This window comes from Phodopus roborovskii, unplaced genomic scaffold, assembly GCF_943737965.1.
Source record: "Phodopus roborovskii unplaced genomic scaffold, PHOROB, whole genome shotgun sequence".
NCBI lineage: Eukaryota > Metazoa > Chordata > Mammalia > Rodentia > Cricetidae > Phodopus > Phodopus roborovskii.
This window is the reverse complement of record NW_026126418.1, coordinates 76303162-76326716: the sequence shown is the minus strand read 5'-3', so window position 1 is coordinate 76326716 and position 23555 is coordinate 76303162. Positions and strand designations below refer to the sequence as shown.

Genomic DNA, 23555 nt, shown 5'->3' with positions numbered 1-23555 from the left:
CCTCCCCCAGCAGATGGACAGGTCCTCTGAACACATATTCCATTCTTCACCACCCCAAAGGCTCTGGTGCCTCCCAACCTCCCTGTGGACCTTTGAGAGCTCTGTCCGCCTGCTCACCCTCTTCCTGCCCACCACACCTCCTCTTTCTCCTGCAGCACTTTGGAGGTGCAGTTTCGTTTTATGTTCTAAAGCTTTCTGTCCAGCTAGCTCATCATGGATGACGCTCCACAGAGGCCCTCCCTCACCTCCTTATGTCCTGTCTTCATCTCCAACAGTCACCTTTCACACCCCTTCCATATCTTGCCTTCCCTGATCATCCCGAAGCACTTCCCAGCCTCTTATTTCTGCCCATCACCCCTTCCCTTTCTTTCCCAGTTTTCCTCCTATAGTTGCAGTTGTTTGCTTGTGTGTGTGTGTGTGTGTGTGTGTGTGTGTGAACTGGGTGGGGTTGGAAAGTGGGCAAGGCCTTGGCTATAAAGAGGCATTGGAATGTGTCTAATTAAGGAACAAGTGATTATGCTACCTTAGCACTCCAGGGACAACAGAGTTGGGGAGTGGGCGAGCCTCCCCCCAGAGTCAGAGATGCTCTGAATCTGAGGTCACTGGGGTTCTGTGGAATTAACAGTTAACAGTTCTAACACGTCCCGTCCCTCCTCACTCGCCCATACCCACATGGCTGGGGGAAGGGCTGGGACTTCGGGCTCCAGCATCCTTTCTAGAGCATGCAGTCTCATTAACTGCACTAGCCTAATTTGCTGTCACTAGTCTGTGCACTTGTGCAGGGACACACATCTCAGCTCTAGTGAATTACACACAGATGTATCCTGTTAGAAACAATGTGGGCAGAGGCCTTTTGTTATTTGTATTATTATTTAGAATGTTCTATGTGTGTGAGTGTTTTGCCTGTGTATGTCCACGTCCTGTATGTCTGGTACCCGTGGAGGCCAAAAGAGGGAGGGCATTAGATCCTCTGGAACTGGAGTTATTGATGTTGTGAGTGTCATTTGGATGGTGGGAACTGAAACCAGCAAGTGTTCTTAACCACTGAGCTGTTTGTCCCACCCCAGAAGCCATGTCTCACTCGAGATTTAATTCCTTTAATCTATTCCCCCCCTCCACAGGAGAAAATAATGAATGTCAAGGGAAAAGCGGTCCTGTCGATGCTGGTTGTCTCAACTGTGCTTGTCGTGTTTTGGGAATATGTCAACAGGTAATTATGAAACCAGCTAGGATTACAGAGATGGAAAGACTGTTTTCATTCTGTGTGACTGGTGGCAGCTGACTGACCAAGCAGGGTGAACATGAGGAGCTGGGCCATAAACAGGGTTCCACCCTTCCTGTATTCTCCAGCCCTGGATGGTCGTTAAAAGCAAGACCATACAGGTAACTTCTGCCTAAGTAATTACCTTCCTTCTTGCCATCCTCTTGGGATCTTGCATTTCTGAGGCTAAACCCAGAGAAAAGGCACATTAAGCCAAAAAACAGTCTCAAGTAATGAGTATAAGCACATACAAGAAATGTCAAGCCAGGCAGGATGGTGTATACATGGAATCCTTATACTTGGGAGGTGAAGCAAGAGGATCGTACATGTTTAAGGCCAAGATCGTCTACATGGTGACTTCCAGGCCAGCCACAGCTTTACAGGGAGACCCTGACTCAAAAAAGTGAAGAGACAGGAGAGGTTAAGAGCACTCACTGGTTGTTCTCTCAGAGGTTAGACTCCTAGCACCCACATGGTGGCTCGTAATCCAGTTCCAGGGGATCCTAGTTTCTAGACTCCATGGGCACCACACACATAAGTGGTACACATCTGTATAAACAGGCAGAACATTCACACATAAAAATCTTAAAATAATAAAAATAAAGGGCAAAAGAGAAATAAAGAAAATTCAGATAGGAATTCCACAAGAAACCAGCCCTACGTCCTGCAATCCTAAAATATTTATAAGGTTTAAAGGAGCTAGCCCAGTGGTTGGCTTTGGTGCAAAAACACATACTAAGTTTTACTAGTGATTCATTTGTGCCTGGATGAAACTCTGTCCCTTCCTTCTTCCCCTTTTGGCTTTGGAAAGCAAGATGAATTAAATGTTTCTCAGTCATCTAACTCAACTGTGAATTAAAATCTATTGTCTGCCTCAGCTTCTGGAAGCTCCAGTGCTCCGTTCACCTTCAACAAGTGTGTTCCTCGTACAGCCAACTGTGGGAGCTATCTCAAAGATGGCCATTTTCACAGTGGAATGTTTTAGTGGCCCCAAATTTCTAGTAGTCTGGGTTAACATCTGACTTATCTCTTTCAGAATTTTTATTTTAAAGTTGGATGAGCCAGCAAACCTCTAGGAGTTTCAAGGTGTGACAGACATGCACCATGACTAGGATGTTCTTCTGTTTCATTCTGAATAGCTAAGTTTGAGAAAAGGCCCAACAAGCTAGAGTGTGACCAACTTAGAAGGTCTGGAGAGTGGGTCTTTGAATTGAGGAAGCTAGTTCAAGTAAGAGATGATTCACCATTTGGGTGTGGTGACCCTTGGGCTCTTGGGGACTGAAGAACATCCTGGCTAGACCATAAAGCCAGAATGTCTGGTGTGTCCTAGCCTTCCATTTACTGACAAAAAACACAGCTTAGCGGTAAAGCACTTCCCTAGCATGTGCGACAGCATGGTTCAGTACCCACACCCCAGATGAGCAAACAAGAAACATCCCCACTGCTGCATCCCTGACCACCTGTTCTCTACCGTCATAGCCAGCTTCCACACCTTGGGTGGCTTCGACAACAGGAACTTATTTCTCAGTGTTCTTGAGGCTGAAGACCCAGTTCCCAGGTGAAGCTTTCTCCTTGGCTTACAGGCCCTGTACATGATGGAGAGCAAGAAATTTGCAGTTGTTTCCTTTTCTTATAAAAACACTAAATCCATCCCGAGGTCCCACCTTTATATGCCTATCTAAACCTAGTTGCTTCTCAGAGGCCCATTTCTACATGCTGTCGTACTGGGCACAGGGCTTCAACAGTCACAGTTAGGGTGTCCACAGACACTCACTACACAGTAGCAGCATTTGCACTGATGACCAAAACATGGCATCAAGATTGTGGCAAACAGAAGCCAACTGTTAGAATTGTCCAAGACAAGTGCCCTCTGGGGCTGGAATGCTTGTTTAGATAACTGGCAAGCTCTGAAACTAAGTCTGACTCAGTAACTTTGGTGTTGTCTAATTGGAACTGTGCCTCTCTGTTATGAGTGGTTCACAAAATGAAGACATGAGGACTAGAGAGATGGCTCATGGGTTAAGGGTGCTATTGCTCTTCCAGAGTTCAGTTCTCAGCACCTGCATTGGGCAGCTCACAGCTCCAGGCACTGCACACATGCATCTGTCTGTCTGTCTATCTGTCTCTCCCTCCCTCTCTCTCTCTCTCTCTCTCTCTCTCACACACACACACACACACACACACACACACACACATACACCCCATACACATACGAACAATGAAGCCCAAGAGCACATATAGCCATGCCATCTCAGGAGAATTGCCTTTTTGCTGCAGGCATGTGCTCTGAGCATCATGGCTGCAGGAGGTTCTGGCTGCTTTTCAGGGTAGTTGTTTGATACTGAGACTCTAGACACATTGTCTTCCAACTTGATTTTCTGCAAAGAGCAGGCCTCTCTGCCTCTGCCCAAACTGGCTATGCAACGATCCCAGGTGGACTAAGAACATTCACTCTAGAGAGGCGGGTGGCTCTGTGCTCAAAGGGATTTAAATATACCTGACTGCACCCAGCAACTAGTAAATAAATAATTTAAAAACAAAACTGCCTTCGTGGCCAGTCAGGACTGAAGTGAGATCCTATCTCAAAATATACTGCTAGGGGTTGGAGAGATGTTTCAGTGTTATTCAGAGGATCCAGGTTTGGTTCTCAGCACCCACATGGTGGCTCACAGCCATCTGTAACTCTGTTTCAGGGATCTGGCACCATCTTCTGGCCCCCATGGGTACCAGGCCCAGAAGTGATGCACAGACGTACATGTAGGCAAATTACCTACACAGAGAAAACATTTCTAATATCAATCAATCGACCAATCAATGAAAAGAACATCACCCAGGAAAGCATTTGATTTGAAGCTGTTTGAAAACACAGAACTATATTTTTGAGCTGGAAGAAACCTTGAAAGTTAATAAAATAACAACAAAGAAGGTGATGAAGGTAGCTGGAAGTTACTGAGCATGCGCCAAGCCCTGGGCCATGTGCAGCACCTATCTTAGGATAACTCTGCATATTGGGCATGACTTTTGATGTCTTGATGAGGACACCAAGTCTCAACAATATTTCCTGATCACATCTTGGGAAGACTTAGGTCTCCCCTGTTAGCTGTCTGTGAGTCAGTCATTCTCTTACTTAGTACACAACCCTTCCCGTAGCCAAGACCTCATATCTAGGCAACCAAATGGGGACCAACCCTGGGGACTGACTTAGTAGTGGTCTGCATTCTTGTTCTAAGTAGAATTGGATCTAGTGATCCTGTGTCCCAGACTCCATCTAGAGCTCCTATATGCCCAGTGCACAAGGATGTGGAGGCCAAATAGAGCTCCTCCCCATAGGGTGACACCTGTGAATGAATAACCAGAGGCTCAAAGTGGGTAAAGGACCTGGAGGTAGAGAGGAGACCACGAGACCAAGGAGTCAGAGACTGCCTGGCCTGTAAGGAGAATTGATTTACAGACCCTTTGGGAGCACTGGGATGGGAGGATGGGAGGCACAGAAATGGTGGCTTTTGAGCTGTGGCTGCTGGGTGAGTGCATGTTGAAGTGTCAGTTTAGTGTGGCTATATTTGAAGGGGTCTGGGAGGTGATGGGGAGAGTTAAAAAGGAAGGCTGTTAAAGAGGTGTAACAAAACAGCTCCCGGATGCCAGGCAGGGTTCTCAATGCTGGCTTGTGTCCCCTTCTCCTCACTGTCATCTCCCCCTGCTCACTGTCTCCTTCCCCCTCCTCGCCCTCTCCAGGTTCAGATCTGGGGGCTCTGCACATCATTAGCTGGAATCCCATGAGAATGCTCATGGGACACCCCTGCTCTTCAGGTGAAGGTGGGGACAGGTAGCTGCAGGAATGTGAGGGTTCCCTAAGCAGCTGGATGTAAGTTGCCTGGAATGGTGCCTGGCGAGGCTCACCAAGGTACCACATCAATTCACTGATTTAGGAGCCAGGAACTTTAAGGTTTGGTCCTTGAGTGCAGGTCTCTGGGAGAAGCTGGAAGGGTCAGGAGGGCAGGAGGGCAGGTGGAGGGGGTCAGAGGGCAGGAAGGCACGTGCTTGCTCCCTGGGAGGAGGCTTGAGCTCCAGCACAGGGAGGAAGTGGAGAGAGGAGATAAGGGCTAAAGAGACGATTATGGAATCTACGGAATGAACAAATTTAGGACTTGGGCACAGTGTCTCTGCACAGAACCAAATAGTTCAATATGGCACTGAGTCCTGCCACTGGTTTTATTTTGTTTTGTTTTTAACACAGGTTCTCAGTATATAGTCCTGACTGGTCATTGCTAGGCAGACCAAACTTAACGACCTCTCAAACTTACAACCTCTGCTGCCCAAGGTTGGAATTACAGGCCCCAAGCCACCATGTCCACCCAGAAGTCCTGTTACTTATATTCCCCAGGAGTCTCTGGTCAGTGCTATGAGCCATGAGCCATGGCTGCCTTGGTCACTGCCACACCTAACTGCTCTCCACACCAACTCTTCCATGTTGCTGCTCTCCAGCAAGACTTCGCATTTGCTTTCTAACAGCTCTTCACAGGCTGACAACCAGCAGGTCCTGCCAGCACTGGCCTCATTTCCTTGCTGATGCTTCCTGTCTCTGGGCCTTTGCATATTATTTATTCTGTTGGGAACACTTCTTGTGTCTTTTTCACCTTGGTGAACTTCTCTTCATCCTTTAGAATTCATTCTCCAGGAAGCTTGCTGGAGCCTCCTTAGAAGCGCCCATGCTTGTTTGTCCTCTCTCTTGTGCTCCTTGGTTAGGAACTGAAGTAGCCGTGTGATTGGCCTGCCTTCTCTGTTACATTGTGTTGTGCTCATGGGTAAGGATGGATGGTGTCTGCCCTGGCAAACAGTGAGTCCCTTCACTTGGTCCGGAGGACCAGCCCAGCAAGTACTTAGAAAATGACTGAATAGAGGCAATGCCCTAAAATCCCTGGCCTAGCCTTCCAGGCATCAAGTTAGCCTCACTTGTTAAAGCAATGCCCTTGGGGTCTGCTCTGCTTAAGGGGTCTGAGCTGAATGTGCCAGGCTTTGTTTCCTGGGGGGAGAGAAATCCTCCATGTGGGATGACTGCCCATGATGCTTCTACCCCATCCCTCCAGGCTTCCTCACTGCCCAACATCTGAGAATGCTGCCCTGAACAGCTAACCAACCTTAAACCAGAGAAAGGGGGTGGGAAATCCCCAAAGCAAAGCAAAGCAAAGCAAAGCAAAGCAAAGCAAAGCAAAGCAAAGCAAAGCAAAGCAAAGCAAAACAGGAATTGAGCCTGTCATATGCCCCTTCCCTTCCTTGGCGTTGCTTGTGGGAATCCCCAGGGCCTTTGTCACTGGTCTCATGGGAAGGTAGAGCCTGGGAGGAGTTAGAAGCAAGGCAGTGGAACCTCTCTGAGAGCTAAAAGTAAAGTGACTTGTTTTTGTTTCTTGTTTACCCTTAGCCCAGAAGGCTCCTTCTTGTGGATATATCACATGAAGTAAGTGCCCTGAACCCTGCACATCTGTTGAATGTCTCCATCACTTGGCCTTCTAAGCCCCCTGCAGTTGATTCTCTACATGCCAGCCACTTCGGGTGCTCAGGCCACTGGGGGGGGGGCTGCAGGGGCAGGGGCAAGTAGAAGGAGGGATACCTAGAGCCCTGGGGTCAGGGCTGTACTCTGTCAGTCCCCAGACTTGTCTTTATAGAATAGTGACATGTTTTGTCCTCTATTCTGATCAGAGGACTCTTTTCAAATGGTGGCATTTGTCTGACTGAGGGAGGAACTATGTTAAGCTCTGTTTTCCTGTCTTTGTTGTGGTGGCCAGGAAGCTTGGAATAAATTCTCCTTCTTAACTGCTTGCACCATGCCTTATCCTTCATTTGAGTGTAATCCATGCCCAGGCATTAGAGCTGAATTGTATCTTTACTGCTGAGGGACCTTGGCTACATGCTCAAGCCCACTAAGCCCACACCTCAATTTAACAATGAGAATTAAATATGAAACTTTTATTTGGGATGGCCAAGGTCATGTGAAAATGACCAAGTTCATACCAAGTCATTGTGGGGAGGGCTGGGGTTTGTGTGGTATGTGCACCTGTGTGCACATAATCTGCAGGTATGTTTGTCTATGTGTGTACCAGTGTGGGCCAGAAGCAACTTTGAGCATCTTCCCCTATTAGTCTCTCCCGTAATTTTGGAGACAGAGTCTCACTGAAACCAGAGATTATCATTTTTGGCTACACTGGCTGGCCAGCCAGTCCCAGGATCCATTTGTCTCCACCTCCCCACCAAGTGCTGGATTCTAGATGTACACACTCCCCGACTTCAGTGTGGGTGCTAGGAATCTGAATTCAGGTCCTCGTGTATCTGAGACAAGTACTTTACCCACAGAGCAGTATTCCTGAACAATATTTAATTGTTAAAAATCATGTGTGTGTGCCTGTGTATGTCTCGGTCGTATGTGCGTCTGTGTGTCTTTATGTGTGCCTGTGTCTCTCTGTCTGTCTGTCTCTGTCTCTCTCTCTGTGTGTACATGTGTGTGCCTTTGTGTCTGTGTATCTAGGTCTGTGTGTCAGTATGTGTCTGTCCCTGTGTGTCTGCATCTGTGTGTGGTTATGCACATGTGCTTGTGTGCCTACATGTGTACATATGGTGATCAGAGGATAACTTGGTTCTCTCCTTCTACCATGTGTGTTTCAGGAATTGAACTCAGGTCATCAGACTTGGTGCCAAGCACCTCTTTACTGAAATATTTTGTTGGCCTTTCTTTTTCTACTTCCTGTGATTTTTATTCTGATGGTGTTTCCCACTTATTATAACCACACCTTTGGTTCATTAACCATCTCAGATGAAATCCATAGTGGTTTTCTTAGCCAGGATTGGTGAAGTTTGCCTGTCATCTCAGCCAAAGACCAAGTGGGAGGATTAGCTTGTACTACACAGCAGGATCCTTCTCCCCTAATACTGTATCCCTGCTCAGGGTTACCTTGCCATCTTATCCAACTCCCCCTTTTTTCTCATTCTAGAGACCCAAAATTAGAGACTTTCACAACAAGAGAATATGCAAACTGGCTCAAGTCAGATCTAATATGGCTTCTAATTAGTTTTCTAACTTTTGTGTTGCCAGTCCTCGGACTGCAGGAAGCAGACTGGGCAACTAGAATTTGTCTCAGACTGGCCTTTGTAACACACACAACACACACACACACACACACACACACACACAGAGAGAGAGAGAGAGAGAGAGAGAGAGAGAGAGTTATGCTATTGTTCTCAGAAAGATGCATGGTTTGATATTTTCTGTTTTAATTAAGATTACCCCATGGGGCTAGGGAGATGGCTCAATGGTTAAGAGCACTGGCCTAGGCCCTGTTCCAAATGATATGACAAACTTTGAAGATTCCCCATGGAGGGCCTCACCCTCCCTGGAGAGCAGAAAGGGAATGGGATAGGGGATCAGTGGAGGGCAGGAGAGGAGGGGAAGGAGAGGGAACTGGGATTGGCATATAAAACAAGCTTGTTTCTAATTTAAAGAAACAAACAAAAACAAAAAAAAAAAAAAAAAAAAAAAAAAAGCTTGGGCTTTCAGAAACCTGAGTTCAATTCCCAGCACACACATAGCAGCTGACAGCATCTGTAACCCCAGTTCCAGGGAACCCAACACCCTTACACAGACATACATGGAGGCAAAACACCAATGCTCATGAAATTAAAATAACTAATTAAAAACAAACGATTAACCCCCTGTTGTTGCCAAGTTCTGTCACCAAGCTCTTACGTGTCTGCTGTCTCATTGGTCTTTACCACAGTCCCTCCCTTAGCAAGCAGAGCTCTGGACTACAGGCTTATGTGTTCCAAGGGTCTCCGTCATTGTTTTTCCTCATCCCTCAGGGGTTCCAGGCATGAGCAAAGTGCTGGAGGCTTCTTGGGCATGTTCTCCCCCTTTTAGCTCAGGCTTTTGCTTCTCCCTATTTTATGAATTGGCAACTTAAAATACACTTTTTTTGTATGTTTGTTTTTTAAGGCAGGATTTCTCTATGTAACAGCCACGAATGTCATAGAACTTGCTCTGTAGACTACTAGGCTGGCCTTGAACTCACAGAGATCCACCTGCCTCTGCCTCCCCAGTGCTGGGATTAAAGATGTGTGCCACCACCACCCTGCTAAAATTCGCTTTTAATAGTCATATCTGACACTTAAAAAAAAGTTGGAAAGTCCCTCCATCTAGCTGAGGACTGCCTTGTTTTCTAGAGGTGTTTATGTTCTTTTCCATTTCCTAGAATTCCAGAGATTGGTGACAGCAGCAGGCAGAGCTGGTGGCTCCCGAGCTGGTTTAGCAATGGGTAAGGGATTGGGATGGGTTCACCCTTCCATGACATTCAGAACTTTGGCCTTCTCACTCAATCTTTCTTCCTCCCTGAACTCATTCAAGGAGTCCTTTTGTTGTTGTTGTTTTAAATTTCTGTTGTTAGTGGTATGTATGTGTGTGTGATATGTGTATGTGTGTGATGAGTGTATGTGAGTATGAGTGATATGTATGTGAATGTGTGTGTGTGTGTGTGTGTGTATGAATGCAGATACATGCATGCCACAGCACACATGAGGTCAGAAGACAACTTTCAGGAGACACTCTGTCTTTCCACTGTGGGTTCTGGAAATTAAACTCAGGTTATCAGGCTTTCATGACAAGCAGTTTTATTGAAGGAGCCATCTCACCAGTTCAGGGGACTCAAACTTACAAGTGGAATTCTGGAGTCTCTCTTTCCCTCCCACCCTCCCTCCCTCCTCTCCTTCACCCTTCCCTCTCTCCTTCCTGTGCCCTTTCTCCAGTTAAGGGTAAAGTTCAGGCTGAACTTTGAAGTTTAGAATAGACATTTCAGTAGGACATTCCTTTGAGGGATGTCCTACTCCTGGGTAACAGAGGGTTACAAGGTCATTGAAACCTAACTGCTGACCTGCATGGCAAGAGAGACAAATGCTGCACCTTCACCTGAAGTATGTCAGATCTATGCCTGTGTCATAAGTGATGCACTTTCTCACCACCTGAGACACGAGTCATAAAAGAGTCCCCCACGCCCAGCCATGAGCCTCACCCAGCTTCTTTTCTCTTTGTACGCAGGACCCACAGTTATCAAGAAGAGGACATAGAAAGAGGGAGAGAAAAGCAGCGAAATGAAGGCAGAATTGAAGAGCTTCACTTGTGGGACTGGTTTAATCCAAAGTAAGGACAGAGACCTAGTGCACGCTGGGACACACTAAGCGTGGTGCTCATGGGAAGGGGGTGTCTTAGCATCTTTAGACCTTCATTAATGGGCTTTGGCTAAGCAACTGATGTCTGGGTACTTTGAGTCAAACAGACTGAGCACTGTGGTAATCGCAACAAGAAATGACCAGCGGTAGGTAAAGCATAAAACATAGGCCATGTAGGATCTGTGGAAATCTGCAGGATCTGGAGTGGGCCAGGGAAATTCTCTCTATATTCAGCTAACTCATCTATGAAGTAGGAATCATGAGCTAAGAGATCTGGGGCCATGAATTTACTCATTACACAAGCAAACAGCAAATGTCTATCAGAAACTAAGACATGTTAGCTAGTGTTTTCCAAACTTCTGGTCAAAACCAGGTGTGGTGATGTTCACTTGTAATTTTACACTGGGAGGTGGGGCAGGTGATCCCTAAGGCTTGCTGGTCAGCCACTCTGCCCTAATTTGTGAGTTTTAGGCCAGTGAGAAATTGTATCTCAAAAAAATTCTGAATGGTACCTAAGGAAGAACACCCAAGGTTGTCCTCTGGTCCACACACACACACACACACACACACCACATACATACAAACACACACACACACACCACGTACACACACACACCACATACATACACACACACACACACACACCACGTACACACACACAACACACACACCACACCACATATACACACACACAACACACACACAACACACACATGCACCACATACACACACACCACACATACATACACACACCACATACACCGCACACACACACACCACACACACCACACACATACCACATACATACACACACACATACACACACCATGTACATACACACCACATGCATACACACACACACCACATACATACACACACACAAACCACATACACCACACACACACACAACACATACACACACACACCACATATACACACCACATATACACACACACAAACCACATATACACACAAACCACATGCACACACACAAACCACATACACACATATACACCACATACACACACACACCACATACACACACACACAAACCACATACACACATACATACCACATACACAAACCACATACACACACACACACACACTACACACACACACACACACACACACACACACAAATAAAGAGTATTGGCTTGAACCACCATCACACTGAAGCTTTCTCAAGACACCAAAATCTATTTCTTGAATAAGTGAGTGACTAGATGAAGGAATGAATGAAGAAATAAATATTTTTATGTCATATGAATGTATCCTTTCCTGATTTTGCCGCAGAGCTGGTATCGTGTTGTACTTGCACATTTCCACATTGTGGTCCCTGCTTTCTGTCTTCTTCCCTTCTGGCCATTCTCCTCTCTCTGTCTCAGTAAGGGCATCTCCCTCTTCTTGCCAGGTTTTTCTGGGCATTTCCACACTGCATCTTCTTTGGGCTCTGGGTTCCATCATGCCCTTATCCATTTCCTGGCCTCGGGTAGCATGGAGAGGCCGAATCTCACAGCCATGTCTTTAGCCCACGTGCTTCCTGGCCCTGACCTGTTTTGGCCTGCTTGCCTGCCATCTCTGTTTGCCCCATACAATCCACATGGATTTCTCAGTTCCACCTTGCCCTGTCCTTTCTCACTCCCAGCCTTAGTAAATAGCTCAGCCTGGGTCTGGGAGAATTGTTCCTTTGTCCGCCACATCTTCATTCTTTTATCAGTCCTTGCTCCTAATCCTGTCCACATCCGCTCTGCCGCCACCACCCCATCCATGCTGCCATCAGCTCCTTGGTGGTTGGGTATTGGGTGGTCCACATCTTTTTTTTCAGTCTACTATGAAATTCTTAAGAATTTTGAATATTGACTTATTTGTGTGCCTGTGACAAGGCACTTGTGTAGAAGTCAGAGGACAGCTTATAGGAGTTGGTTCTCTTCCCTCCATCCACTGTATGGGTGCTGGAGAGCAAACTCTGCTTGTCATGTTTCCCACAAGTGCATTTTCTTGCTGAGCCGTCTTGCTGGCCTAAGTCACAGAATTTCATTACTTCTCTAGCTAACCCTTGGATACCACTAATGTACCTGTGCATAAAGACATAGAATTGAAAACCAACTCCTAGTAACCTAGTAACCTTTATTCTAAGAGGCTTGTGATTTTCCCAGAAGCCTTTGTCCTGTACGGTGGATCTGGGTACAATGAGGACACCCAGTGCTGAGTGCCCCGATGTCACACAGTGCCGAGTGTCCCCTTCAGAAGGACAGCATTTGAATGGCTCTTTGCTGGCACTTTTCCTCCCCCCTTTTAGAACTCTATTGTGGTGATCTTGGCTAAGGCAGTTAATGGTATCATGGTGGCTTCCTTTGGGGATGGTGACTAAGTTGCTTTAGGCTGGTTGCTCTTGGAAGCATCTGTCCCCCTCATCATCTGTCCCACCTCCTTATACCTGCATTTCCAGGCTGTTGTCTGGCTTCTCAGTCAAGGGTTGCCAATGTGCTGGAATTGTCAATGGAACTGAACAATTGACTGCTGGGAAATAGGATGTTTCAATTTTTAATTTAGCATTAATTTTTAATAGTGCTGTTTTGTCTTCTTGCTCAAGTAACCACAGTGAACACTGGGGTTCTTACTCAGTTTCTAAAAGACAAGGCCTGAGAGGCCATGAGGCTGAGGGTGTTGGCAGGTTCATCACCTGCTGACTCAGAGGTTCTCAAGGGGAAGGACTAGTTGTCATTTCTGTGGGCTAGTGCTTAACTTCAGTTTGGCTCTTTGTATAAATTAGGTGACCAATGGCTCAGTCCCCTTCCCCTCCCATGGCCTCACTTGACTTGTAAAGTGGCAGTGGCTGGTGCGGAGATTAAATGCAGGAGTGAAAGGCTTGTAGTTAGCTTCTGGTACAAACAAAAGATTAAATATGTGCTGCTTCCTTTTTTTATTAAAAAGAGAGAAGTTCTGCCTCTCATACAGAACGGCAAATGGTACTGTGGCTCGTATACAGCAGCAAGACCGGCTGAGGAAGTTGGCTTGGTTAGAGCTCCTGAGACAACCTTCCTTGTCAGGCCCAAACTAACAGCCCAGCAGACAAGGCTGTGACCTATGAGGGTGGTGACATTCACAAATGCTGGTTTTGAGAAATAGAATCTGTGTATGTTCATTTCCTTTCCCTTTTTGTTTTGAAATCCTGTCATTCAATAAAGCCAGAGTGCAACAGGACTAAATGTGCCACCAGGGCAGAGCTCTCTCAAGTTAGTGCCAACAAAGCCAGGCCCTGTGAGCGAGCGCCTAACAAACACCAGCAACACAAAGGCTCGATCACATCGAGATGCCACAGCAGCCACTGAATGGTCAAAGGCAAATCTGAGGATTAACCAGATGTTGTCAGCACACCAGTGTCCATCCTGGGAGCAATAGAGGCTGGGGCTCAAAGCACTGGACTCCAGAGAAAGCCTCTCTGGGTTGAGTCTCGTCTTTATCCCTTAGTAGCTGTGTGACTTCAGGCAAATTACTTAAGCTTCCTGTTCCAGGTTTGTAATTAATTAGATAGGAATCAGTTATTTGCACACGACTTTGACATAATGTAAGCCCTGTAGGTTCTGGTTCGGAGCACTGACAGATAATATTGCTTAATGAGCTAGTGGGTACTCAAAAGAATGAACCTTCATGTGGTACCGAGACTCACGGGAAGTGCTCCATATTCATTTAAGTAATTGTCAGCATCCATGGCCAGTTACATGGCTTTCCCTGAGCCTTGTTTCTCATACCTGGATAATGGGAATAACATGTCACAGGCCCATGATAAGGACAAGCCTGGCTAGGGTTGGTAGAGTCACTGTGGCATGGAAGAGTCATGACTGAAGGGTGCCCAAGCCCCTGTGTCCACCCTGCAGCAGGGACACCTGATGTGCTAGACATGGAGCTGACTGTCACTCAGGGACTCCAAGCAAGCTGGCATCCAAGCTCCAAGGCACCAGGTGGCCAGGACTTTCCCTACCCTGCCACAACACCAAGAGGAGGTACTTCCAGCTGTCCCAGAGAAGAAAGAGGCCAGCCAGAGGCAATACAGGCAGGGGAGGGGGTAAGGTCACAGCAAGAGTCAGAGAGCAGAATCTAATGATGGGCGCTCTCCCCTCTCTGCCTACTATGCTCTCTGTAGCAGATGGCAGCATTGCAGACCGTAGGCACAGGTTTGTGCACACCCTGCCCTCCAGCCACTGTGCAAGGCGCGGGGGTCATTGCTCTTAGCTCCTTCCAGCAGCAGCGGGGCACAGGCATGCAGCCATGGAGGATCAGAGTGTGTCTCAGTGTCCTTGCAGACACACATGCCTCCCCAGATGGTGCCCCCACTCCTGTGAAGCAATGTGGCCAGGGCCACGGGGGGTGGGGGGTAGATGTCAGCATTGGGAACCAGTGAGCTGCAGGTTTAAACATCAGGCAAACACTGTGCAAAGCCAAACAAGCTGGCCAAAGTGTGTTCCACCCAGCCAGGGTGTACCCTCTGTGTACTTCAGATTGTCCCAAGTGAGTTGGAGATGCAGTATGAGTCCACACTGCACTTCTGCCTAGACTCCACCCCTGCTAGGCTCTGCTGCCTTCTGTCCTTCCTGCCTTCAGCCTTCAGAGTCACTGTTGCTATCTGCCTGGCTGCCTGTGAAGGTGTTGCTGGGTCTCTAGAGCTTTCTGAGCGATGAAAACAAACCTGTTCACTTTTGTGTCCCTAGTGAAGAGACAAGGTGGGCAGGCAGAAGGGTCTTTGCCAGAGCTCTGCTTTGCAGCCTTGGCTGTGCTGTACTCCCCAAGGCCCTTCCTCTCTGGGCCCTTGTGTGTCCTTGTCTGTAATTGATAACACTAATTTTACCAGGGCAGCCCTGAAGGTGCGCTAATTAAGGAGACTGGAGAGGTGGCTTGTGGATGAAGCTCTTTGCTCTGCTAGAGTGATTTCAGCTCCTCAGCATCCTTGTAAAATGCTGGCTGGGTGTGGCAGCACCCCCGTGATTTTGCTGGACTAGTCCACACTGATGGACTCTAGGTTCACTTGAGAGACCCTGTCTCAGTGAATAAAGACTCCCGACATCAACCTTGAGTGTATATACACTGCACTCACATACATGCAGATATGTTTAAGTACTAGGCAAGAAGTGTGCGTCAACCCCCATCTCACTACAGCAGCCTCTGTCTTTCAGGGTGGTTTCACAAGTTGTTACAACTTCTGAGACCGCTTCCTAGTGAGACAAGCTCCTCCTCTGGCTGATACCAGTCTGGGCTTTTCTCTTCATGCAGTAGGAGACTGCTGGAGAAGTCCACATTCCTTGAAGTATATTGTCTCAATACTCTGCTAGCCAAAGGGAGGGGACACATATGTCTCTAGAGTGTCTTCATCCTGCAGGCCTATGACACTAGCAGCCCCCGAGTATGGGGCCCTTTCTGGCCAAAACAGGCCTTTCCCTTTCTCTCTCAGCTCTGATGTCTTTCTCTCATCCCCCATGCATCATACCTTAGGGTCTTCTTAGGCTCTGGTGATATTCTTAACATCCCACACATGTCAGTTAGGGGCTAGAGATAAACACAAAAGTGCCAGGATGTGGGTCAGTTGGTAGAGTGCCTACCAAGCATACACAGAAGCTGAATTCTATTCCTGGCAGCTCATGAAGAGGGAGGGCATGGCGGTACATGCCTGTAATCTCAGCACTTGGAAGATGGAAAGGGAAGAGTCAGAAGTTCAAGATGATCCTTGGCTACACAGGGAGTTTGAGGTCAGCCTTGGTACATGAACAGACAGTGTCTCGTGATATCACTAGATGAGACTCTGAGAAGGTACCTGAGCAGCCCTCAGTGATTCCTGGACCCACTGCTGCCCAGGCGAATGTCACATCTCCTATTCAAGCATTTTGGAATAAAGCTTCAATCAGGACTCGGGTACAGTCACCATGACTCTTGCTGGCCACCTCTTCCTTGGCTAGTCTCTCACCTTAGCAAAGAGGTCCTGACTCACACTGTTGCATGTTTTGTCATCAGGAACCGCCCAGAAGTTTTGACGATGACCCCATGGAAGGCACCAATTGTCTGGGAAGGCACTTATGACAGAGCTGTGCTGGAAAAGTATTATGCCAGACAGAAAATCACCGTGGGACTGACAGTTTTTGCTGTGGGAAAGTAAGCAAACTGACAGACTTACCCTTGATTTTTTTTTTCTTGTTGCACCTTCAAATCATTGTGAGGAACCCGTAGCCCTACAGAACCTTCCTTACTTTGTCTGAGTTACTTCCATCTCCTTTCTAATGGAGGCTGAGGAACAAAATCAATAGTAGGTAAGTCCACCCATTCTCACCAGAGTGGAGATAAACTGTCCTCAGGGCCACTGGGACCCAGAACTAAGAGCATGCCTGCTGCTCCCTCCTCCCTGACCTCCAGGGCTTTCCTAGGGAGGCCCCAAATGCCAGCTGTTAGCGCCCAGGGACAAGGTCAGGGAATTAGAAGTTCTGGAGTGTGTTCATGATCTCTACGCTGACATGTGGCTGCTGCTCCTTCAAGGGTTCTTCTGGTCCTATCTACTGGGCCCTCCTGGAGGATTTGACCCTGGTGTTTGGATGGTCAGAACCTGCTGAGCATGGACGGGTTCTGGCTGCAGCAGCTTCCACTTGCTTATTTAGAGTATGATGCAGAAATATCATACTCATTCTTGAAACTTGAGCTATGTTTCTGATTTTAAAGTCTAATGCATTTTGTTTTCTTAGTAAATTAGCCATTTCCCTCTAAAATAAAACATTAGGTTTAATTTTTCATTGTTTCTTTTCTTTTTTGGAGGCAGAGTTGTGTCTTTAAGGATATTTTTTTAAAAATGCTGAGTGAGGATTGCTAGAGAACTACCGCCAAAGTAAGACGTATTGGGAAGTGTGGTGTGGGCTTCTCCGAGAGAATCATCCTGTGCTTTAAAAAAAAAAAAAAAAAAAAAAAAAAAAAAAGGTTCTGTATCCAGTGTGTGTGTAGGTCAGAAGATGGTTTTTTGGGAGCTAGCTCTCATCTTCTACTATGTGGGTTCTAGGGATCCAACTCAAGTCTTCATGTTTGGCAGCAAATACCCTGACATACTGAGAATTCCTGCAGGTGTGTTTCTTTTTCTGCCCTCTGGGCCTCTCTGTGTTGGTGCCTCTTTTGAAGAGGCCACAAAATCAACAGGATGTTGATCCCTAGGCCCCAGGCAGTTTGGCCTGACCTTGAGCTTTATCATGGACCTAGAAGAAGGCACTGTAATGTCACTCCCCAGTGCCCAGTGCTGCCTTTGGGAAGTTCTAGCATTGCTCAATGTTCTGAGTCAGGGGGCCTGATGAAATCTCAATGGGAAACAGGGGCTGTGCAGTTTGGACATTTCACTAGAAGACTTTGTATTTTTTAGGGGTGGGATTCGAGGTTCAACTTAGCAAACACTTTTGGCTCAGAAGGGATAAGACAGCCACATTGCACATTGATTTGATCCCAGTGTTCCCCTAAGAACAGGATGAACCCACTGTCCGACAATGCTATCAACCATCCAATCACAACTTTGCAGGAAAACAGAAAACAAAACAATGGAAATGCCCCATGTCTGCCTCCCACCTCCTGGTGAAAGCTGTGCGCCCAGCCGTGCCAGTCTGCAGCAAGCGGTGAATCCCAGAGGAAATGCACCCTGACTTTGGCTTTACTTTTATCTCAGTGCCTGGAGCCCGCTGTGATCCTTTACCCTCTTAAACATCCTTAGTTGTCACAGCGACACTGCCCCACACTCCCCTAAGTATCGTTTCTGAGCTTCGGGCACACTGGCTTTTCTTGGGGATCAGAGTACAGAAGTCTGTCTTGACCTCCAGCCATGGTGTCATGTCAGAACCCTCTTTTACCACTGGGATGTATTTGACCCGCCCAAAGAAACCTTGGGCTTCACAATGCCATCAGTAAAAGTGCAATGTATTTCCGTGGCAAAGAACAACCTAAGCATCAAGAAAAACAAAACAGGCTGGAGAGATGACTCAGTGGTGAAGAGTATTGGCTGTTCTTGTAGTGTATGTGGGTTCAATTCCAAGCACCCACATGGCAGCTCATAACTGTCTATAACTCCAATTCCAGGGGATCTGGCAACAGCACACAGGCATACATACAGGCAAAATACTGATGTACATAAAAATAAAGTAATTACTGAAAAAAAGAAAGAATAGAATTTTTTTTTAAAAAAAGCAAAAACAGCAGTCATTATTGCATTCAGAGCATTGTGATTGGCTACTTGTGTGCTCAGTAAACTGACTATGGTCCATAGTCTCTGTGTGTACGTTTGAAGTTTGGAAAGGGACCATCTGACTTCCCTCTCATCTGTGCCGTCTCCTTGGCATGACTTAGGAAGAGAGTCTGTAGCTTGAGCTTGTAGAAGGCATCACTATAATGTCACTCAAATGATAAATAGACAAATTGACATATCTCATCTGTTAGACTGGCCAGAAAATAAATACTGATAATATCAAATGTTGGAAAAGATGTGAAGTAATCAGAGCCCTTGTTTATTGCTGGTGGAATACAAGATGGTGCAGCTATTTTGGAAGAATTTTTAGCAGTTGCTTGCAAAACTGAACATGCTCTTATCATAATCCAGTCATCAAATTCCTTGGTATTAACCCAAGTGAGTTGCAAACATGTCTACACAAAAACCTGCATATAGATAATGAATAATTTATTCATAATTGCTAAAACTTTGAAGCAGACAAATTTCTCTTTGACAGGCAAATATAAAAACTGAATTGTGGTCAATTCAGATGACAGAATATTATTTATTGCTAAAAAGTGAGCTATCAAGCCATAGAAAGCAAGGAGGAATTTTTGTCACAAAGTGAAGAACCAAATCTGGAAAGGTTTCTGTGTTGGCAGTGTTATGCCACCTTGCCACAGCTGGGATCACCAGAGAGGAGGGGCCTCAGATCAGCCTATAGGACACTTTTTAATAAGATTGATGGGGGAGGGCCCAGCCCTGGTCCTGGATTCTATAAGAAAGCAGACTGAGTAAGCCATGGGGAGCAAGTCAGTCAGAAGCACCCTCCATGGCCTCTGCATCAGCTCCTGCCTCCAGTTCCTGCTCTGTTTGAGTTCCTGCCACTTCTGTGGACTACAGTGTGAATGTATGAGCCAGATAACTTTCCTTCTGACCTTGCTTTTGGGTTTGGCATTTCACCAGAGCAACAGTAACCCTCTGACAGCTCCACACTGTCCTGATTGATTCTGGTTCTGATTCTGGAAGAGGCAAAACTGTAGTGTCAGGAACAAGATTGGTGAAGCAGGAGCTGGGGGAGAGAGAAGGGAAAAAGAAGAAAGAGCCTAGAAGATTCTTAGGGCAGTGAAGCTATTCTGAATGGTACCACAGCGGTGGGTATACCAGGCATTGTGTTTTTGCACATTTCCCAAAGTGAACTTAGTATAAATTATGTGTCAGTGGAAGTGTGACAACTGTCACAAACTGCCACCTGGAGCATGGGTGGTCCTAGTAGAGAAAGGTTGTTCATATGTCTAGGCAGGAGGTATATGGGTACCCCCAATACTTTCAGCTCAGTTTTGCTCAGAATTCAAAATACAGAAGTATTAAAATATAGCCAGACTGTAGCTTAGATGGCTGACTGCATGATGTGAATGGAGCTCTAGGTTTGACTCCAGGCACCACAAAAACTTCAGGTGTCGTGGCACATGTTTGTAACCCTAGCAGGAGTATGAGAAGTTCAAGACCATCCTTGGCTGCAGAGTGAGTTTGAGGCTAGCCTGGTATACATGACAACATTTCTCAAAAAAAAAAAAAAAAGTTAAAATAAGGTGAATCAGAGACTGTTCCAGTATTTGGATGGATTCATAACATCGTATTTGTTTAGATGATACAATGGTATTTGGGGTAATCAGTGGGAGGTTTGTAGAATGACCAGGCAATGTGGGATCTCCATCCTCTGCACCATCCCCTGAATCACAGAGGAGGATGGGACGGTGCTATGCTTAGACTTAACCAAACACAGAGAAGGTAATGTTGTTATGAATCCTCAGTGGACTTGGGCAGCACACTTTCTTTGCATTTGGTCTGGCAGTAGCAATACTGGCCTTTTCAGGCTATTCCAGAACTACACTTTCTTTGATGGTAAGTTTCTAAATATGAGAACAGAGCTTTACCATGAGACTTACTGCAAAGTGGGTAGTTGAGAACACATACCTCTCAGACTGGCTTGTTTCCAAGAACAGGAGGACAGGGCTGTGCATGCCCAGTTGTTCTTACAGAGTTGGCAGTGACAGAAGTTATTCTACCTTCCCTGCGGACTGGGTGGCCAGCTGGAGAGGAGCCAGGGTGCTGTACTAACATGTGTCCCTGTGAAGGTAATAGGGCGTGGTTAAACGTGTCCCTCTCTGTTTCAGGTACATCGAGCATTATTTGGAAGATTTTCTGGAGTCTGCTAACAGGTACTTCATGGTTGGCCACAGGGTCATATTTTATGTCATGATGGACGATGCCTCCAGAATGCCTTTTATACACCTGAGTCCTCTGCATTCCTTACAAGTGTTTGAGATCAAGTCTGAGACGAGGTGGCAAGACATTAGCATGATGCGCATGAAGACAATCGAGGAGCACATCCTGACCCACATACAGCATGAGGTGGACTTCCTCTTCTGCATGGACGTGGATCAGGTCTTTCAAGACAATTTTGGGGTGGAGACTCTGGGCCAGTTGGTAGCTCAGCTCCAGGCCTGGTGGTACAAAGCTGATCATGACAAGTTTACCTATGAGAGGCGGGAACTGTCGGCGGCATACATCCCATTTGGACAGGGGGATTTTTATTATCACGCAGCTATTTTCGGAGGAACACCCATTCACATTCTCAACCTCACCCGGGAGTGCTTTGAGGGGATCCTCCAGGACAAGAACAACAACATAGAAGCAAAGTGGCATGATGAAAGTCACCTTAACAAATATTTCCTTTTCAACAAACCCACTAAAATTTTATCTCCAGAGTACTGTTGGGACTATCAGATAGGCTTGCCTTCAGAAATTAAAAATGTAAAGATAGCTTGGCAGACAAAAGAGTATAATTTGGTTAGGAGTAATGTCTGACTTCAAACTGTGCTGGCAGATTTCAAAATTTGACAGAGAATCATTCTGGCTAATCCCTCAAAAAGTAGTAACAGTTGATTTTACCTTAAAAATCAAAATCAAAATCAAAACCTACCAACATGGCAAACTCATACTATTTCTCCTTATAACTTTGAGCCTTGTAATATGTGAGAAGGAGGCTATGGTAAGTAATCAGATGTAAATTCTCAGTGATTTCTTATATATTCTGGGTTTGGGGAAAATATTACATAAGCGGAAATCAAAATTAATTTGCCATCAGTAAATACAAAGCCAGAACGTTCTACTCAGTATGTCAGATAGCTTACTGGAGAACAGGGTGCTAAGAGAAATGCTTGGCAACAAGATAGGCTATCAGCTTGGGGGCACTGGCTCATTGCCTTCCTGGTTGTGAGGATTCTAGAGCAACACAGAAAGACCTTGCAGTAGGAGAATTGTAATGCATGGTCCTCAAAGACTTTTCAGCTGACGGTTTCAGGCCACTGGCAGGCCATACTCCCATTTTGTCATTGTCTGGCTTCTGTGTATAAGAAAGGTAGAGAATACTAATGGGTATCATGGCGGCACATGTTCAGAATCCCAGTAAACACAGGGCTGGCAACTTAGAGTCTGTGCTATGCTGGAGGAACAGGGCATGGGGTCAGTGCTTGAACTGAGTTGCAAATACAGACAGCGTTCTTAACAGTGCCTAATAGCAGGAATCGAATGGAAGGTGCCCAAGTCATATTCAGTGTTGAACTCTGTGGTGAGAGGCGTGGGTGACGTTAGGGAAGGAGAATGCTAAAGTGGACTACAAGGACCTGATTTCCGTCGGAAGACATTCCGTCATCATCTGTTCCTAACCACCTTCTCTGAACCTCAAGGTTCCTCAGCCCATTATATCCCAGCATGGAAGGCTGGCATGAAGAGGAAGCCCTCCATTGTGTGACCTCATTTCCCCTTGCTCTGTCTGCACTATCTAAGTGCAACAGCCAGACAGACGTTCTGGGCAACATGGCAACTGACTTTATAGCAATGGGAGACCTTCACCATAACAGCTGCTAAATGTTCAGTTCCCTTCTCTGAGGGAAGCTTAACCTCTTCTATATTGGTGGTTCTCAAACTGTGGGTCATGTCCCTTACAGTGGTCATATATCAGATATCCTGCATATCAGATATTTACATTATGATTCATAACAGTAGCAAAATCACAATTATGAAGTAGCAACAAATAATTTAATACATTAACACGAGGAACTGAATTAAAGAGTCACAGCATTAGGAAGGTTGACAATCACTGCTCTATATGGTAACCTAAGCAAATCAGTATAAGGGGAGATTCTCAGTCTGTATTTCCGTATGTAGATATATTTATATTTTGCTTGTCTTCCTGTTTTGTTATATGTTTCCATTTTCGAGCAATTTATTTAAAATGCATTGTCCTGACTTATGGTGTGAAGGGCTTCAATAAAAAAGCAACTTACATATTGTCTGCAGTGAACCACCTGTTAATCTTCAATTGTTAAAAAAAAAAAAAAAAGAAAAAGAAAGAAAAGTCACATACCCAGCAGCAACAAAAATAAAACAAAACAGAAAACCCCACAAAATTCCCAGATTGGTGGGATTGCAAAAGGAAGTAGAGACCACACATTGGCTAAGAACTCTGCCTCTTTGTCACCAAAGAAATGATCTGTCCTGAAAGTGTAGAAAAAAGGCTGAAGGAATTTTAAGGGAACTAAATTCATCTAGATTTAAATCTTTAGTGAGTAAATTTAGGGTGTTATTAAAGGTAATATTTAAACTTTTTTTAAGTGAAAATTCTGGTTTAAAATTGAATAAATTATTTTCTCAGTATATTCTGGTCTGGTCATGGCTTATGTATTTTCTCACAGAAGTGTTCAAAAGTATCAGTTTTGATCGTCTGTGATCATATAGGATTTTAGGATCTTAGATTTAGAAAAGCTGTCCTGACCTCCTGGACCTGTTCTATTACAGAGACAGGAATACA

General features: G+C 45.9%; 1 protein-coding gene across 8 annotated transcripts in view; it reads left to right on the top strand.

The window, feature by feature from the left end:
- The window catches only part of Ggta1 (glycoprotein alpha-galactosyltransferase 1 (inactive)), a 74028-nt gene extending 50980 nt beyond the window's left edge, over positions 1 to 23048 (top strand). For 4 of the 8 annotated variants that reach the window (XM_051185308.1, XM_051185311.1, XM_051185309.1 and 1 more), the window contains 6 exons: positions 1122 to 1210; positions 6678 to 6713; positions 9496 to 9558; positions 10335 to 10436; positions 16471 to 16608; positions 20857 to 23048. In XM_051185308.1, coding sequence (XP_051041265.1) covers positions 1131 to 1210; positions 6678 to 6713; positions 9496 to 9558; positions 10335 to 10436; positions 16471 to 16608; positions 20857 to 21550 — 1113 coding nt within the window. In that variant the 5' untranslated portion in view covers positions 1122 to 1130 and the 3' untranslated portion in view covers positions 21551 to 23048. The remainder of the gene's footprint in view (positions 1 to 1121; positions 1211 to 6677; positions 6714 to 9495; positions 9559 to 10334; positions 10437 to 16470; positions 16609 to 20856) is intronic. The other 4 variants (XM_051185312.1, XM_051185313.1, XM_051185314.1 and 1 more) reach the window with 4 other exon arrangements.
- Positions 23049 to 23555: the final 507 nt, after the last annotated feature.